At 38.0% G+C, this 19048-nt stretch overlaps 1 protein-coding gene across 1 annotated transcript in view; it reads right to left on the reverse strand.

Moving 5' to 3' along the window:
• Window positions 1-19048, reverse strand: part of LOC124132186 (probable G-protein coupled receptor 158) — a 102496-nt gene that overhangs the window by 20039 nt on the left and 63409 nt on the right. Inside the window, exons 4-8 of the mRNA XM_046495957.2 lie at window positions 12719-12787; window positions 10023-10132; window positions 6767-7002; window positions 5355-5493; window positions 4037-4142 (exon numbers count right to left, since the gene is read on the reverse strand). Of these exons, the coding sequence (XP_046351913.1) occupies window positions 4037-4142; window positions 5355-5493; window positions 6767-7002; window positions 10023-10132; window positions 12719-12787 (660 nt within the window). The remainder of the gene's footprint in view (window positions 1-4036; window positions 4143-5354; window positions 5494-6766; window positions 7003-10022; window positions 10133-12718; window positions 12788-19048) is intronic.

Below are 19048 nucleotides of genomic sequence, written 5' to 3' on the forward strand. Positions count from 1 at the left end.
CAGTCATGACGTATACACCAGTCAGTTGATGATCTGAACATATACCTGTAAGAGATATGACGTGTACACCAGACAGTTGATAATCTGAACACATGGCTGAAACAGATGTGACGTGTAGAGCAGTCTGTTGATAATCTGATCATACACCTGTAACAGACATGACGTGTACACCAGTCAGTTGATAATCTGAGCACATAGCTGAAACAGATATGACGTGTACACCAGTCTGTTGATTATCTGAACATACACCTGTAACAGTCATGACATGCACACAAGTCAGTTGATAATCTGAACATACAGCTGTAACAGTCATGACGTGTACACCAATCAGTTGATAATCTGAACATACACCTGTAACAGTCATGACGTGTTCACCAGTCTGTTGATAATCTAAATATACACCTGTTACAGTCATGACGTGTACACCAGTCAGTTGATAATCTGAGCACATAGCTGAAACAGACATAACGTGTACACCAGTCAGTTGATAATCTGAACAATTGGCTGAAACAGATATGACGTGTACACCAGTCAGCTGATATTCTGAACATACACCTGTAACAGTCATGACGTGTACACCAGTCAGCTGATAATCTTAACATACACCTGTAACAGTCATGGCGTGTACACCAGTCAGTTGATAATCTGAACATACACCTGTAACAGTCATGACGTGTACACCAGTTAGTTGATAATCTGAACATACACATGTAACAATCATGACGTATACACCAGTCAGTTGATAATCTGAACATACACCTGTTACAGTCATGACGTGTACACCAGTCAGTTGATAATCTGAGCACATAGCTGAAACAGACATGACATGCACACCAGTCAGTTGATAATCTGAACATATAGCTGAAACAGATATGACGTGTACACCAGTCAGTTGATAATCTGAACATACACCTGTAACAGTCATGACGTGTACACCAGTATGTTGAAAATCTGAACATACAGCTGCAATAGACATGACATGTACACCAGTCTGTTGATAATCTGAACATACAGCTGCAACAGACATGACATGTACACCAGTTAGTTGATAATCTGAACATGTAGCTGAAACAGATATGACATGTACATCAGTCAGTTGATAATCTGAACATACACCTGTAACAGTCATGACGTGTACACCAGTCAGTTGATAATCTGAACATACACCTGTAACAGTCATGACGTGTTCACCAGTCAGTTGATAATCCGAACACATAGCTGAAACAGTCATGACGTGTACACCAGTCAGTTGATAATCTGAACCTACACCCGTAACAGTCATGACGTGTACACTCGTCAGTTGATAATCTGAACACATAGCTGAAACAGATATGACGTGTACACCAGACAGTTAATGATCTGAGCAAATAGCTGAAACAGACATGACATGTACACCAGTTAGTTGATAATCTGAACATACAGCTGCAATAGACATGACATATACACCAGTCAGTTGATAATCTGAACAAACAGCTGCAACAGACATGACATGCACACCAGTCAGTTGATAATCTGAACATACAGCTGAAAGAGACATGACATGTACACCAGTTAGTTGAAAATCTGAACATACAGCTGCAATAGATATGACATGTACACCAGTCTGTTGAAAATCTGAACATACAGCTGCAATAGACATGACATGTACACCAGTCTGTTGATAATCTGAACATACAGCTGCAACAGACATGACATGTACACCAGTTAGTTGATAATCTGAACATGTAGCTGAAACAGATATGACATGTACATCAGTCAGTTGATAATCTGAACATATAGTTGAAACAGGCATGATATATACATCAATCAGATGATAGAATGCAAACGTGTCAGGCAATGCAAAGAAGAGGCATACATATTTTTTTATAATAATGTATGGCCACACCTCATAGAAATGTTCGTATGTCAATATCAATGTACATTTTATTCCATCTTGCTATGAACAGAACACATAATTTAATTATACCTTCACTGATGCTGCTGAGAATGTATTTGTACATTTATTGAATAGTTGGTCTGTTATGTATTGCATTACACAAATATAAATGTATTATTTAAACTATTAAAGTATATATATTAAAACAGCATTTTGTACGACTAAATGTTCGTTGCATTTGAAATAATATATATTATTATCAAATATATTATTACTTACACCAGCAGATCAGTAACCACTTTATGATAATATTTTGTCTTCATTAATTTGGGGATTATCCCTGTGGAGTTTAGCGTCATCATACAATGTTATCACACAGCGTTATCATACAGTGTTATCATACAGTGCTATAATGCAGTGCTATAATACAAGCACCATGCGTGTCCACGACCTTTTTACAACCGAGCTATACATATCTGATTAACAAGTATACTGTACATATCACCCAAAGTGACACAAGAGACCAGAACCACTTGGTTCAACTGCGTTTAAGAGGAACTTGTGTATGTAAGAGAACTAGCTTACCAGACAGTGGTATAACTCTATTGTATCACTGCTCTGTGGTCACTCGGCTTGGCCTGACTACCTATGAGATCGCGTGTGACCATTCAGGAAGTAGTCGTACTGAGTGAGCGAGTGAGTAAGTTGGATATAACGCTGCTTATAACAGTATTCCAGTTATATCACGGCATGTCAGCTTAATGTGGGAGGAAAGCCCAACGTGACGTATGTCTTAGACGTCTACCACTGTGGTGAAACCCACAAGCAAGTGTATAGCGTTGACAAATATAATCGGGATGAAGCGGGATTCGAGTGAGTGAGTGAGTATGGTTTTACGCCGCCTTAAGCAATATTTCAGACAAAGGGACGCAACTGTGCACAAGGACTGCATCATCTGTACCCCCAGTAGTCGTACTATGTTGTTGTATGTATACAGTGGTATAGGAAATAGAAGGAGGGAAGTATTCGGGAACATAAGCAGCATAATGACTTACTACAAGCGCCGTGCTGATGGATAACATACATAGGACGTTATAAATATTGGAGTCGCCTGTGAATATTGTCCTTATGCCACCGCCAGCAACATTCCATTTTCACAGTGCACAGAGGCCAAATCGGCGATTGATTGCATGAGTGTCAGCCAAGTCGCACAGTGACATTGCAACCATCCGAACCTCATTTTAGTCGGCTTGGGGTACGAGGAACCCACGGCGGTCTGATTAAAATCTTAGGTTTGACGAAGAATCAGAGTATGTCAGCCCCAAATATATCAGTCGTATGCAGTATCATGAAGTTTCTTTAAATGATGTTTTAAACGTATACATCATATTCATACTCTGAACATATTTTAGATTAAATAAAAGCGACAAAAACATTCCAATAATTGTAAGAATTCTTTACTGAAAGCCACTGTACGATTCCATCTGCATAAGCATGTATTTCTGAATCACTATCAAACCTCATGTGCCCTGGTTTTGTAAAATGAAATGATCACCAAAATATCAAAGTACTGAAATGCATTGGTATAAAAGTATTTTTGTCAATCTGTATTCATATTTGGAAAACTAGTTTATAACGAACACCTTTATAACGAACTGAAGGATATAACGAACATATTTTTTCGTCTCGGCCATTTGCTGTATATATCCTGTATACATGCTTATAACGAACTACGATTATAACGACCTAACATTAGTGGTCCCTTTGAGTTCGTTAACCGTAGTTCACTGCATGTTGAAGTGTGGCAGATGGCTATACAAATGTAATTTTCAATAGATTGTGTAGGTTGTGTAGGCTATTAATAAAACCTGTAAATAGATGTAGGTATCAGGTTACAAGATAAATCAGCAATACTGCCGCGGGGACATTAAGAATAAACTCAACTGAACCCTATGCGGACCTGAATCACAGTCTTCAGCATGACGGACGAACGTTTTAACCACCAGAGCCCAGGCAACCCAACACTACTGGTGGTGAGAAACATCCTCTCGATCGCCACGTTTATTGTAATCAGAAGTGTAGTGACTGACTTAACATTGTATTAACACGAATTATTTATGTCAAATGATATTGATAATGAAAAAAGGAAATTCGACTTACCTTTGGCCCTAATATAAGCAGTAAAACAACGGTGACTGTAAGCTGACAACGCAGAAAAGACATGAGGAACATATAGTCAGGGTGAAGGGTATACCACCACAGATGTCTGCAAGAGAACAACAACATACAGTTAGTCTACCGTTCCGTTGAAGAAGTGAATGAGTTTCATTGGGTTAACATCGCTTTGAACAGTACTTTAATAATATCCAGGCGTGTAGAAATGGAGTAGGTTCACCTCTTTTGTGAACCCACAAGCAAAGATATGGTGTAGCCAAAACAAACACTCGTTAAAAGGGCAAATTCGTACCGACAATCATCGGATTCTGGCACGACTATGGGGCGCAAGTCTTCAGAGCAACTTGAGGAGCCAAAGATATATTGACAACTGATGTGCCCTCATTTTTCCTGAAGGAATTGCTTGCAGAATGGCTTTGTCAAAGGGTTTATTTTTCACAAGGTGTCCCTCATGTAACATGATAACTAACACATATCCAGTCTATATCAAAAGTGTAAAAACAATCACCCTCTTTTAATTAGTTTTGGGAAGTAACACCACTATTAAGAATATTCAGTCACATCACGCCGTTACGTACGTCGGACATGGCACTGAAAAATCATGTTTCATTATCGGGGTGAATCTGGACTACCGAATCCTGGCAGCTAAGGGGAACAACTTCGACAGCGATTGATTGTGTTGCCAAGGGCAAATCATTATTGTCTGTTAATATTTCCGTATAACATATATTGCATTCAGATTACCTTAATTGAAGACCTTAAAATCAGCTGTGTCACTGTGTATTTTTATAATTATAAAATGTTACTAAAAAGAAATGTCGGAAAAACCGATTATTTCATATTACTATAGCACACACACACACACACACACACACACACACACACACACATACACACACACACACACACACACACACACACACACACACACACACACACACACACACACACACACACACACACACACACACACATACATATACATACATACATGAGTAAAACCCAAACTTAAAGTGATGTTGGTGGTAGACTTTTTCCTGTACTTCGGTCAATCCGACGTGCACTTATCTGACGGACCCAGGGCGATAATGGGTTCGATCGCGATTAAGCAGATCCTGGCACGACTAAGGGATACAACAATGCAAAGGGGATAGCGGCGACTTTGACAAAGGGCTTCCTCTCCTCTCAAATAAAACTAAAGGAAGATTGATGCCATAATTATCAAAAGACATATCATGATCAAATGCCAGTTCAGTGATGTACTGCTGAATAGAATATGAAGAATATAACAGTAACAACTTACTTAAGTATATAAAATATAGTAGAGAAGAAAGCTTCATAGCATATGGCCACCGAGATACATCTTCTCTCCGAGTAGTCCGAGGGGGCAGATCGCACGCAGTAACAGAGGTAGACACCAAAACACAGGAACAGAAACTCAGCTGAAACAGATGACAGACACATTTGGAAATCACTGTTAATGTGTTCATGTCACACGGAGCCTCTGCAAAGCCATCTTTGCTAAGACGATCGTATCTCCCAAAACTTACATACTAGGCGTAGCGCTAACACGAGTTTATAGAGCCCTATTCGCCGATTAGAACATGAATTGACGTGATTGTGACTTATAAAATTTTCTCGCGTTCGTCCACGAATATGTTGGGGACCTAGAATATGCCCCGGAATTCCCAAGGTGATTGGATAAAGGGCATATAGTATTATATGTATACTACTGCATTATCTCGTTCAGGCATCGCCACTTACAGTGTATAAATTCAGAGAATACTGTATCAGTTCCTCGTTCATACACAACCCAAGAATAAGACTTTAAGTTATTATTACCTAAAACTTACTGTGCTATAACGGTATGTGTATTACGTCCACTGCACACCCTTCACATGTGCTATAACGTGAGGGAGTATCACATTATTTCACGGTTTATGTCAGATTATGTGGTATTCTTGTTGTAAGGGTATGAGTGTATCGCTTATGCACACTATAGCTTATTAGAAATACGTGTTATAAGGTTGAAGAACATGGCCTTAAAGTTATGCATACCTAATGACTTTCTGTTGAAAACCATTCACAATAGAACAACGTCTTGTATCTCCAGGTATGAAGACAGGTAACTGGTATGTCTGTTTACTTGTATCTACCGAGTATGTAGACATACGACTGGTATGCATGTCTACTTGTATCTACCGAGTATGTAGACATACGACTGGTATGCATGTCTACTTGTATCTACCGAGTATGTAGACATACGACTGGTATGCATGTCTACTTGTATCTACCGACATCTATACCCGATTACGGAAAATGACCAATCATTTAACAAAAATACTGACACCACTACCAACAAAATTTGGTCGTTTTTCGTTTTTAAGTTCAATTGTTTGTAACGAAAGTAATAAAGTTGGATTATTGATAATGTTTGTTCTCATATCAATATGTATTCCTACTACAACTAATACCGCTACTACTACTACTACTACTACTACTACTACTACTACTACTACTACTACAACTGAAGTCGTGAGCAACGATCCCCGGCATGGGATGCCATAACACACAATAAGTCAGGTAACTAAGCCTGAACACCCGGTGTCTTTAGTCGACTCTGACGACTCTCATGGCAACCTCGGACGTGGTCTTCTCACATGTAACTGGTACACACGCTGCTAAGATGACGTCACATGACGACACGTGACTTACAAAGCTCTATGACGTAATCCCACCAATGTGACTTGCACATGGTATAGCTGAGTTGGTCCTGTGTCTTGCCCACGGCCAGGAGTGTGGCGTTCTCGGACAAGTGGTCCACGTTGACGGCTGTCCATGCTGCCATGTAGCCGATGACCACGATGATGATGACGGTCAGGTACTTCAGCAAGTCTTTGTCCCTCACGTGCACTCGGTGGGCTTTTCGGGACTGGAATTCGGCTAATATTCTGTAATGAAACGCGTATAGTATATGAAGAAACGTTTGTTGGGAGGGATCAAACACAACATAGGGAGCATGGGGAATCAACATACACGCACATTGGCCTGTATCAAGTTTTATCAGCCAAAACAGGCCCCTACAGGAGATATCGCAGGCGTGAGATCAAGTCATATGTCCTAGAAGATATCAATAAAATTGCATGACAATGTTTTGCAGACCATTGTAACTTTATTGGTTACCGTGACGTCACAATCAAATGACATCATTATTCTCTACTCCTGGGGCTACTTCTTTACACTCAAGACACTGGTTATTTTTGCTGACAAATTGAAAAAGTTAGAAGAATGATCTCAGATGATAAATGGACTCTCACCCTCGTGTTTTTCTATATCAAATATATATGCACTCGTCGGAAAAGTCGAAAGCTCTTCGGCAAGCCTCTGAGTTTCACATTTTCTTCGACTCGTGTAGATATATTTGATATAAAAACACTGGGTGAGCTTCTGTATGTAAGCTCCGAAGACCGCATGAATATAACTCCAATTCAAACTTGGAACCCCAAACCATTATTGCCATTGTCTAACTACGAATTTTACGTTCATGCATTTAAACTACCTGTCATACAAGCTGGGCCAGGTCGAGTACATCAATGTAAAGAAGTGATTAATTATCCGTAGACAAGGGAAACGTCCAAATTATGTTATAAACTCGATTATCGCTGTTGAGATACGTCAATTGAGATTTAAACACTGTTGGTGTGATTATTACTGTTTATATAACATACCTTAACTTGAAAACATAATTCTTATATAAAAGCACAACTTGCGAAAGTAAAGTTGCAGAATGATGATTCAATTTTGAAGTAGATCTACGAATTGCAGGAGAAAATATGAGCAAATTCGTGAACTATATGGATATCAAATGTACCCATGTCACTCTGTGCACGTTCAAATTTTTATGACATATATTAATGACAGGCTTCAAAGAAATGTGTACATCTGCACTGAACATAAAAAACATAAATGTACATAAATGCAACACATCGGTGATGATAAATTGCAAAACTGTTTCAGGCCTCTATTCAAAAAAAGTATTTCCTATGAGGCTTATTTAGCCATGCACATCTTTCAAGCCTTTATCTAAATTGATCGCATCCAGTGCCTATTAAAACACCTGTTTCTTATTAACATGTTGTGTTAAATATTTTACAGCTATGCAATATACCTGTTTTCTGAAGACAAATTGTGCTTAAGCCATTTCTATAAATATCCACACACGTTTTTGTGGTCTGTTGACAGCTATTTATCGACTGGATTCGCCTAACTCTCCGTTCAGCTACGTTTATCAATGGCCGACCGTCGGCGACTTATAGCCATATCCCAAAATAGTTCAGGGAAACTAAATTTAGTTCATTTACGTCAGAGTAAAGCGAGAAAAAAATCATTGAAGAAGGTCGCCTTAAGGATAGATATTTGTTTCATCAAAGGTTGGACATGAACAAATCTAAGGCCCAATATGAACTTCATTTGATCATTGACCCAGGTAAGGTACTTGGCCCACTGCTTGCAGCTTAGTACAGCATATATTTCCCATTCTGCTGCCATCATAGAGTAAGCAACAGTAATTGAGGGAGTGGGTAAATTATGTTTTAACCTGCTATTAATTTGCAAAGCGAAGTGTTAACTTTATGATGTCCACATTGATGCGGGTCGTAAACTACTGACAGATTTAGGATCATAAGCTGGGTCAACTGGGATTCAAACAAATAACCATGGACCTTCTTTGAAAGAAGCTGAAGCCACGGTATACGTTGATGTAGACGTTGATGCCACGGTATAAGTTGATGGAGAAGTCGATGCCACGGCATAAATGGCGCAACCTGTGTATTATATCACACCGCTGTCAACTAGTGAGTGAGTGAATTTTACTCCGCATTGGACAGTATCACAGTGTGTCAGGAGAAGTGATGCTTAAATCTGTATCAATTGTGTGGAACGTAATCAGCGGAAATATTGGATTCTGGGACGATTATAGGTTTCTGGGACACCAATACACAACATAGTGCACAATGAATTGCAGCGACTGGCCACAGGTGCCCTGTGTCAAAGTGTATCTTTAAAGGCATTATTGTAAACGATGATATCTACAAACACCATCATAGCCAATTGCAATGTTTGAATCACCGTTTTTTGCTATATATGCCATAATCAAATTGTTCGATGTATATCGTATGCTATAACCGTTGCAATCAAACATACATTCGAAACATTCAGAGATGACACTGTTGAAGACCTCCATACAAACAGTACCTGACATAAGAATTATATTGTATGCTTAAAGACCATAACGTTACATTTTACAATTCAATTAAATGATTTTAATCAGCAGCTATGTGTAATCGATTGCTAAATTTCAAGATTGCATACAATAGTGCTATCAATATTTGATTGGGACATGTAAAACTCAATCGGAAAACGACGGATTTGTCTATTTGGGGCGTCACATCTTTCACTCACTCCCGGATGGCCTAAACCTAGTGTGAGTGAGTTGGGTAAAGATAGCTTTGCACAGTATTTTAGTCATAGAGTTATTACGGTTGGTTTGTTTAATGTAGGATGTAAACCACTGGGGCGGGTCGTGAACGTCCACACGGCTTTGTGTGGTGCTGACAGACCGAGGATCAGATTCGTGGTGAATCTAGAATTCAAACCCCGATCACTTTTTCATTGGAACTTCAGGACAACACTCTTCACAGTGACTTGCTGAGTCTTATGCAAATGGACCACCAGCGGCCCTTGAACCTTGCAGTGCTGACTTCGACTCGAAGAGGCAAAGATCTATAGTTTGATATGAGGCATTGAGTGTCTAGATGATGTAGATGATACAAACAATCTGTACATTGTGACGCATATGGTAGAAGATTGTGAAGATAACGCCCATGCTAATGAATGGATAAAACAGTGGCATGTGATGTGGACAAACATAACTTAGTGACACACCGATACATGTACATACAAATGCTCCTACCTGTATACTTTTAATACTAGGGCCCCATACACTATAGCAAATCCAACCTCTCTAAACCAAGGAACCATTATACATGTTAGCGTCGTAGGTTCGAAGTACTGTATTACCACCTGAAATAGAAACAAAAACTTTACAATCACAGGTTACACATGACCGTGTTTTATAGAATATGTGATTGGTGAACTAGGTGCAGTGGGAATGTAAGTAAAATGATACTGCAAAAACATGCCTACGCTTCAACTCTGTACTACAGCACAGTGTCTTCTGTTCGCGTTTGGAAGCCAATGATATCACGGACACTTATATAAACATCGATGACATTCTATGTTACATATAATGATGAAAGGAATCATAATGATTATGAAAATGATGATGATGATGATGATGATGATGATGATGATGATGATGATGATGAATGTGTGGGTTATCGCATGGTCAATATTTCAGCCTTAATGATTCCATTTTATATTACTTATTATCTGCAAGGACACTTAAGCACATAGATATGCATCACAGATGAATGGTTAACTAAATAAACAGGTCAAATGCTTTACATAGTTATATACTTTTATAACTAATCCATCAACCAAAGCGATGGCCCTGAAAATGGGAGTACCTCTACTACCCACGTGATGATATTTATTATGAAAATAATAGTCTATTTTATTTAAACGTAGTTGTGTAATTCGTTATTAAATATACCGCTTTCGTTGATTACAGGGTCCAAGTATTTCTTATTTTTTAAAATTTAATATCGGTTTAATTAAAAAAACCAATACAGACTGTTCTCTTGAACATTCAGGCCTGGTTATGCGGAGAAAACATAATACCAGTACACAGATATATGTACTGTAGGTACACCGTCGTGCCAGAATGGTTAATGAGCGCAAGCAGCTGTGCTCTCTCAGCTAGAAGCTGATGTTGGATAATGGTCACATGACATTCAACACTCAGCAACACACAGACCCCCCGCACCGGGGTTTTCTGATGACGTCACATGTGGATAACACCGTGAAATCAATGACTCAACAGGCCTGTGATGTTTCCCGCCAGTTTGTGGTGACAGTCAGTCAGGCTGACACAAACAACGTGTCAACATCAACAGCTGTATACAACCATAATGGGATATGCATCTTCGTCTGGCAATAATTTCAGTTATGTCATATGGTTTTACCTGTGCAAAATAATGCGAGTGACTATTTGGAGACATAAATCTCCCATCAGGTTATACTGCTCCCCTAGTCTCCAACGTAATACGTATCTTGTAAAGGCAGTGTCAGTTACTATAACACTCGGGAATAAAATGCACAGTTTAAGTGAAACTGAAAAGTCTTTCCAATTCCCTTTTTACTATTTTTTAAAACCAAATATCAAATAAACATATTCATATTATTTGTTTATTTTTAGATGTTATTTTAAGAAGATCGTATAAGTAAGTTAGTAAGTAAGTCGAACCCGTGATGAGCAAACACTATACTACCCCACCGCCCCATAGATAAAACATAGCAAACATTAATGAAACGTTTCAAAAATAAATATAAAACAATATATGAAAGATTATCATAATTTAAATATTCAATGCGAAGAATGGTATTTAATGTGGTTCTGACGTATCCTATGGTCTGGAGGACACACACACGTCAACATTCACATGAACCTATGCTATAATAGAGCTGTGGGTTTATTTATTGACATTTCGAAGTCATCATATAATTTGGGCTTGTATGATCCTGTTTTGAGGTTAAAACTGTATGACACGTTTCATTATTGATCATGAGGTTTAATAGACAGGAGGTGGATTCAGTTGAAAACAGGAAGAGATGTTTTAAACAAGTTTTCATTTATTATTTTATTAATACGATATGGATTCTTAAACAGAGTTTACATGACTGTTTATGATATGTAACTCCTCTTCGTGTGTTTAGCTGTTAAATATTACATTTGACTTCAGCGTTGTATCCTATGTTTTGAACAAAAGGCATTCGTGTGAATACAACACATAGGAAAGTGTTATTTTACCTCATTACACAACCATGTGTTTCCATATTACATCCTCCGTATTGATTACAATAAATTACACAAACCAAAGGCACTAATTAGGTTTGTTTAACAATGCACACTTTGATCGCGTTGTTCCTATATGCACACGCAAGGGTGGTTGGAACATGGAAGAGATCGGCTTCACTGGTTGTACGTACGGATATCAGTCAAGGCCCTCGGCAAACAGACAAATGTCATGGTGCTTCCTAGTTTAACGCCGGATAGAGCTATCACTTAAGCACTCCTCTACATGTCTTCAGGGTAGCAATTAAGCACTGTACAACCGAGTACAAACCGTATGAATTACTTCGGGGACAAGTAAAATGTTTTGTAGGGTAATGGTACCCGTAAGATCTTACGTAAGTATTGCATGACTTCTCGTTTATTGAATAAGCATTTGACTTCAACAGCATTACGTGTGTCAATCTATGATAATGACATTTATTGCCAAATAAGACAAATATTCCTGTATGTGACGAACGATCTGAAACATAATGTTAGTATAACTTGTGCATTCGTAACAACGTGTGGGACAGTGATCGTGTAAAATTTCAGCTTTAAAGAGGAACGACCAGGCACACAAGCGTCCCTGCGCGCTACTAAGTTTGAGATGGGGTGTGGCTGATGTCATGAAATAAACGTGTGTGGATACTCACTGTTGCGTATAAGAGTAAGGCTCCCACTAATATCATCTCTAGTAAAATCCACATGCTGGAGCGCATGACCTGGAAATAAATAGAAATAGTAAATGACATAAAGGTCAAAATATGTGACTGCCATCAAAAGGTTACAGGGAATAAATAAAGTAGTAGTATTACATATGTAGAAGTAGTAAGATGTTCATTTAAGTGTCACACGGACTTGTACATGTAATACATACATGATATATACATATACATATAATACAGTGCACAAATTGGCCTAAGAGACACTATAATCAAATTATACAAACAAAATAATTAAATAAATAATATATATATATATATATCCTTGGTTGTATAAAATAAAGATTATATATCCCTTCTTCGAAACATTGTAAAAGTAGTTTGAGGCTAATACTTTGTAGTTTACTTTCATTCATTATATATACAGATTTACCTTCATCATTAAAGTTATAAAACCAAGGATTATTTTCACATGCTGCATCAAAAAATATTGAAACGCAAATCACCATAAAAATCACATTAAATTAAAAAAAATAAGTCTTTTTCAATCATATTAACATTTGGTAATCTACAATATTCACAAATTTTCTCTGAAAGTTGCACAAGAGGTTTGGCATATCTGCCAATTTCAATATACAAGGGTAAAGTACCACATCTAAATTTGGAAAAAACCAACTCTTTGGATAATAAATGTTTGTCCTCTTAGTGAAGAGAGTGAGTGGATAGGATTTATCGCCGCTTTGAACAGTATGTCAGAAATATCAAGCGACAGCTTGATTTGGGAGGAAAGCCCGAAGTGATGCAGTTCTGACACGTTTACTACTTTGGTGAGACCCACGAGCACGGGTATAATGCTGACAAACAAAGATTCAGATCGAACCCAGAACCATTGATTTCCGACACGCCGAAACGACGCAACTCTGCATAGGGAGTTGAGGCGCCTTAGACGACTGGGCCACCCTTGTCCACTCATACGTACACTATGCATGGTATACACAATACCAAATTCTTCCACAGAATGTTGGCTGTTGATGAATGCATCATTCTTAACAGTTTGATGAATAAAGACTACAAGCGTATGTTTGCATCAAGCGCCACAAAGTCCAACTAAATATGAGAAAATGTTTTATCTAACAAATTTAATCACGTTATTTGTTTTATCACTGAGGTTTCAGTAAAATGGCTCGAATAGCCTTTTTTCTTTGAATTACATTTATAGAGTAAGATTTTAAACAATTAGTTCTTTTTCGTGAATAAAACGGAACCTATTTAATCCGGATCCCGTTACTTGCCCCCCCCCCCCCCCCCCCCCCCCCGAACTTGTTGTGGACGTGAATGACACATAAAGGGCCTTCACTCCGTACCAAACGCTTTGTTAATCTAAACATTCCTCAATCTTTTCGGTTTATTTGGAACGATACCGTACGGGTAAACGAAATTTCACTATGAGTAGTAAATGGACTATGTACATAATGACGCTCATGTTTCGCACACTCTCTGTAATTCAATACGACGTTTTTACATAATGCGTATGATAATTAATTTTGTCACAATGAACTTTTGCGACTTTCACCGAGTTTCCAATCAATGTTAAATCCTAATAAGGATTAACGTTGTATAAGGTCGATAGCAAAACAAAGAAATAACCTTGGGCTATTTCCGCATTCAATGACGTCATCACCCGCAACAATAGTTGTGTTTTCGTCCCGATGGCTACTCGTCGTGGGCCATCCTAGTGGACAGGCGTGGGAGGTGTAAGCAGGCACTTAGAAGGAGCCAGTGCTCGGTTTACATCCCCAGTTATTCTTTTTCCGCAAATTGTCAACATTAAATCTAAAATTAGCAGATTAATATCACCAGCAAAGTGTTGACTGTGATGTTTTCAAATTTCTCTTCCGTAACGAATTGTGACGTAAAAACTCGTATTCCATGCCACACAAAACTTTGTCAGAAGTGGTTTACTTTTAAAGTAATAAGTCAGTTGGCATTCTATCAAAATGTGCCAATTTTACAAAATTAGATCACCGTATTTCTCCATCAGTAAATTATGTCTGAATGTACAACAGAGAGTACCTAGTCACTTTGCTGCCTGCAGCTATATGCTGCCTGGCTGTGTATTTGGTTCAGTGCAGCCTGTAAGCATGGACAGTATTGTATAACCAAATACATACAAACTGTTAATGGTGCACTGCACATCCTTCGTAGTTACACCCAGAACCTTTCAGACACCCCTAGTACTTAAAATGTAAGGAACTGATTTGAATTTGTTTTATCAGATGTAATCAGATGTGACATCAAGATGTTATTAATCTACATTTACTAGTTTTGGTCAATTTCGAATGTGTTATTCAGATTGAATTATTTCATATAGCTGTTGGTCGTTAATTCAGCTTATGTCAGGGTAACCTGGGGCGGAGACACACGTGACTCATTGTATCACTCTCTACGTACATGTTCGTCCTACTACTACTACTACTACTACTACTACTACTACTACTACTACTACTACTACTACTACTACTACGTCACGGTACCCTATGCTTAGCCTCTGTATGGGGAAAGACACTGCTATATGAATTATTGTATACTTGTATACATCGATAATATTACTTCAACAATGATTTCTGTAATTAGTCAACAATGAAGTCTGTAATTAATCAACAATGATGTGTGTACTGTGTCAATAATGATGTCTGTACTATGTCAACAATGATGTCTGTACTATGTCAACAATGATGTCTGTACTTTGTCAACAATGATGTCTTTACTATGTCAACAGTGATGTCTGTACTATGTCAACAATGATGTCTGTACTATGTCAACAATGATGTCTTTACTATGTCAACAGTGATGTCTGTACTATGTCAACAATGATGTCTGTACTGTGTCAACAATGAAGTCTGTACTATGTCAACAATGGTGTCTGTACTATTTCAACAATGATGTCTGTACTATGTCAACAATGATGTCTTTACTATGTCAACAGTGATGTCTGTACTATGTGAACAATGATGTCTGTACTGTGTCAACAATGAAGTCTGTACTATGACAACAATGGTGTCTGTACTTTTTCAACAATGAGGTCTGTACTATGACAACAATGAGTCTGTAATATGTCAACAATGATGTCTGTACTATATCAACAATGATGTCTTTAATTAGTGAATAATGGTGTCTGTACTATGTCAACAATGGTGTCTGTACTATGTCAACAATGGTGTCTGTAATATGTCAACAATGATGTCTGTACTATGTCAACAATGATGTCTGTATTATGTCAACAATGATGTCTGTAATTAGTGAATAATGGTGTCTGTACTATGTCAACAATGGTGTCTGTACTATGTCAACAATGATGTCTGTACTATGTCAAGAATTATGTCTGTACTATGACAATAATGGTGTCTGTACTATGTCAACAATTATGTCTGTACTATGTCAACAATGTTGTCTGTACTATGTCAACAATGAGGTCTGTAATTAGTGAATAATGGTGTCTGTACTATGTCAACAATGGTGTCTGTACTATGTCAACAATGGTGTCTGTAATATGTCAACAATGATGTCTGTACTATGTCAACAATGATGTCTGTATTATGTCAACAATGATGTCTGTAATTAGTGAATAATGGTGTCTGTACTATGTCAACAATGGTGTCTGTACTATGTCAACAATGATGTCTGTACTATGTCAAGAATTATGTCTGTACTATGACAATAATGGTGTCTGTACTATGTCAACAATTATGTCTGTACTATGTCAACAATGTTGTCTGTACTATGTCAACAATGAGGTCTGTAATTAGTGAATAATGGTGTCTGTACTATGTCAACAATGGTGTCTGTACTTTGTCAACAATGATGTCTGTACTGTGTCAACAATGAGGTCTATACTATGTCAACAATGGTGTCTGTACTATGTCAAAAATGATGTCTGTACTATATCAACAATGAAGTCTGTACTATGTCAACAATGGTGTCTGTACCATGTGAACAATGGTGTCTGTACTATTTCAACAATGATGTCTGTACTATGTGAACATTGGTGTCTGTACCAAGTCAACAATGAAGTCTGTACTATGTCAACAATGAAGTCTGTACTGTGTCAACAATGAAGTCTGTACTATGAAAACAATGGCGTCTGTACCATGTGAACAGTGGTGTCTGTACTATTTCAACAATGATGTCTGTAGTATGTGAACATTGGTGTCTGTACCAAGTCAACAATGAAGTCTGTACTATGTCAACAATGAAGTCTGTACTGTGTCAACAATGAAGTCTGTACTATGAAAACAATGGTGTCTGTAATTAGTGAATAATGGTGTCTGTACTATGTCAACAATGATGTCTATACTATGACAACAATGATGTCTGTACTATTTCAACAATGATGTCTGTACTGTGTCAACAATGGTGTCTGTACTATTTCAACAATGGTGTCTGTACGATGTGAACATTGGTGTCTGTACTATGTGAACATTGGTGTCTATACTATGTCAACAATGATGTCTATACTATGACAACAATGATGTCTGTACTATTTCAACAATGATGTCTGTACTGTGTCAACAATGGTGTCTGTACTATTTCAACAATGGTGTTTGTACCGTGTGAACATTGGTGTCTGTACTATGTGAACAATGGTGTCTGTACTATTTCAACAATGATGTCTGTACTATGTGAACATTGGTGTCTGTACCAAGTCAACAATGAAGTCTGTACTATGTCAACAATGAAGTCTGTACTATTTCAACAATGATGTCTGTACTGTGTCAACAATGGTGTCTGTACTATTTCAACAATGGTGTCTGTACCATGTGAACATTGGTGTCTGTACTATGTGAACATTGGTGTCTGTACTATGTCAACAATGATGTCTGTACTGTGTCAACAATGGTGTCTGTACTATTTCAACAATGGTGTCTGTACCATGTGAACATTGGTGTCTGTACTATGTGAACATTGGTGTCTGTACTATGTCAACAATGGTGTCTGTACTTTGTCAACAATGATGTCTGTACTATGTCAACAATGAGGTCTATACTATGTCAACAATGGTGTCTGTACTATGTCAACAATGATGTCTGTACTATATCAACAATGAAGTCTGTACTATGTCAAAAATGGTGTCTGTACTATGTGAACAATGGTGTCTGTACTATTTCAACAATGATGTCTGTACTATGTCAACATTGGTGTCTGTACCAAGTCAACAATGAAGTCTGTACTATGTCAACAATGATGTCTGTACTGTGTCAACAATGAAGTCTGTACTATTTCAACAATGATGTCTGTACTGTGTCAACAATGGTGTCTGTACCATGTGAACAATGGTGTCTGTACCATGTCAACAATGATGTCTATACTATGTCAACAATGATGTCTGTACTATGTCAACAATAAGGTCTATACTATGTCAACAATGGTGTTTGTACTATGTCAACAATGATGTCTGTACTATGTAAACAATGATGTCTGTACTATGTCAACAATGGTGTCTGTACCATGTGAACAATGGTGTCTGTACTATTTCAACAATGGTGTCTGTACTATGTGAACATTGGTGTCTGTACTATGTGAACATTGGTGTCTGTACTATGTGAACATTGGTGTCTGTACTAAGTCAACAATAAAGTCTTTACTATGTCAACAATGAAGTCTGTACTATGACAACAATGATGTCTGTACTATTTCAACAATGAAGTCTGTACTATGTCAACAATGATGTCTGTACTATGTCAACAATGATGTCTTTACTATGACTACAATAAAGTCTCTACTATGTCAACAATGATGTCTGTAATAAGTGAATAAGGGTGTCTGTACTATGTCAACAATGAAGTCTTTACTATGACAACAATGATGTCTGTACTATACTAGCCACATAAAGAAACTGTGCACGGAGAAAATATAGATATAAGGGCACACCGTCCATATATGAAAGATAGGTTTGAACATGCGATATAAGGTCATTGATGGGGGCCTATGGACGTGCAATGTGTTACTGCACGTGCATCCTGTGCAGCTGTACACAGCATGTGCAACTCAAAATTCGCTGTCACTTTGGAAAGCATGATCTGTGGTCATTCAAAAATTCAAAACTTCTCAGGCGCAGACACAAGCATATCACAAGCAAATCATGCCAAGATTGACAGCTGCACAGTGTCATGAAGCCATTGGAATGATCCGAGCGGGAATGAGGCAACAACAGGTGGCAACACATTTCCAATGCCATCGTAACACGATATCGGCATTGGTGAGGCGTTATCAGAACACAAATGACGTTGCCGACCACCCACGTTCAGGACGTCCCCGAGGAAC

The sequence above is a fragment of the Haliotis rufescens genome, unplaced genomic scaffold (assembly GCF_023055435.1).
Source record: "Haliotis rufescens isolate VD_foot unplaced genomic scaffold, xgHalRufe1.0.p SCAF_4, whole genome shotgun sequence".
NCBI lineage: Eukaryota > Metazoa > Mollusca > Gastropoda > Lepetellida > Haliotidae > Haliotis > Haliotis rufescens.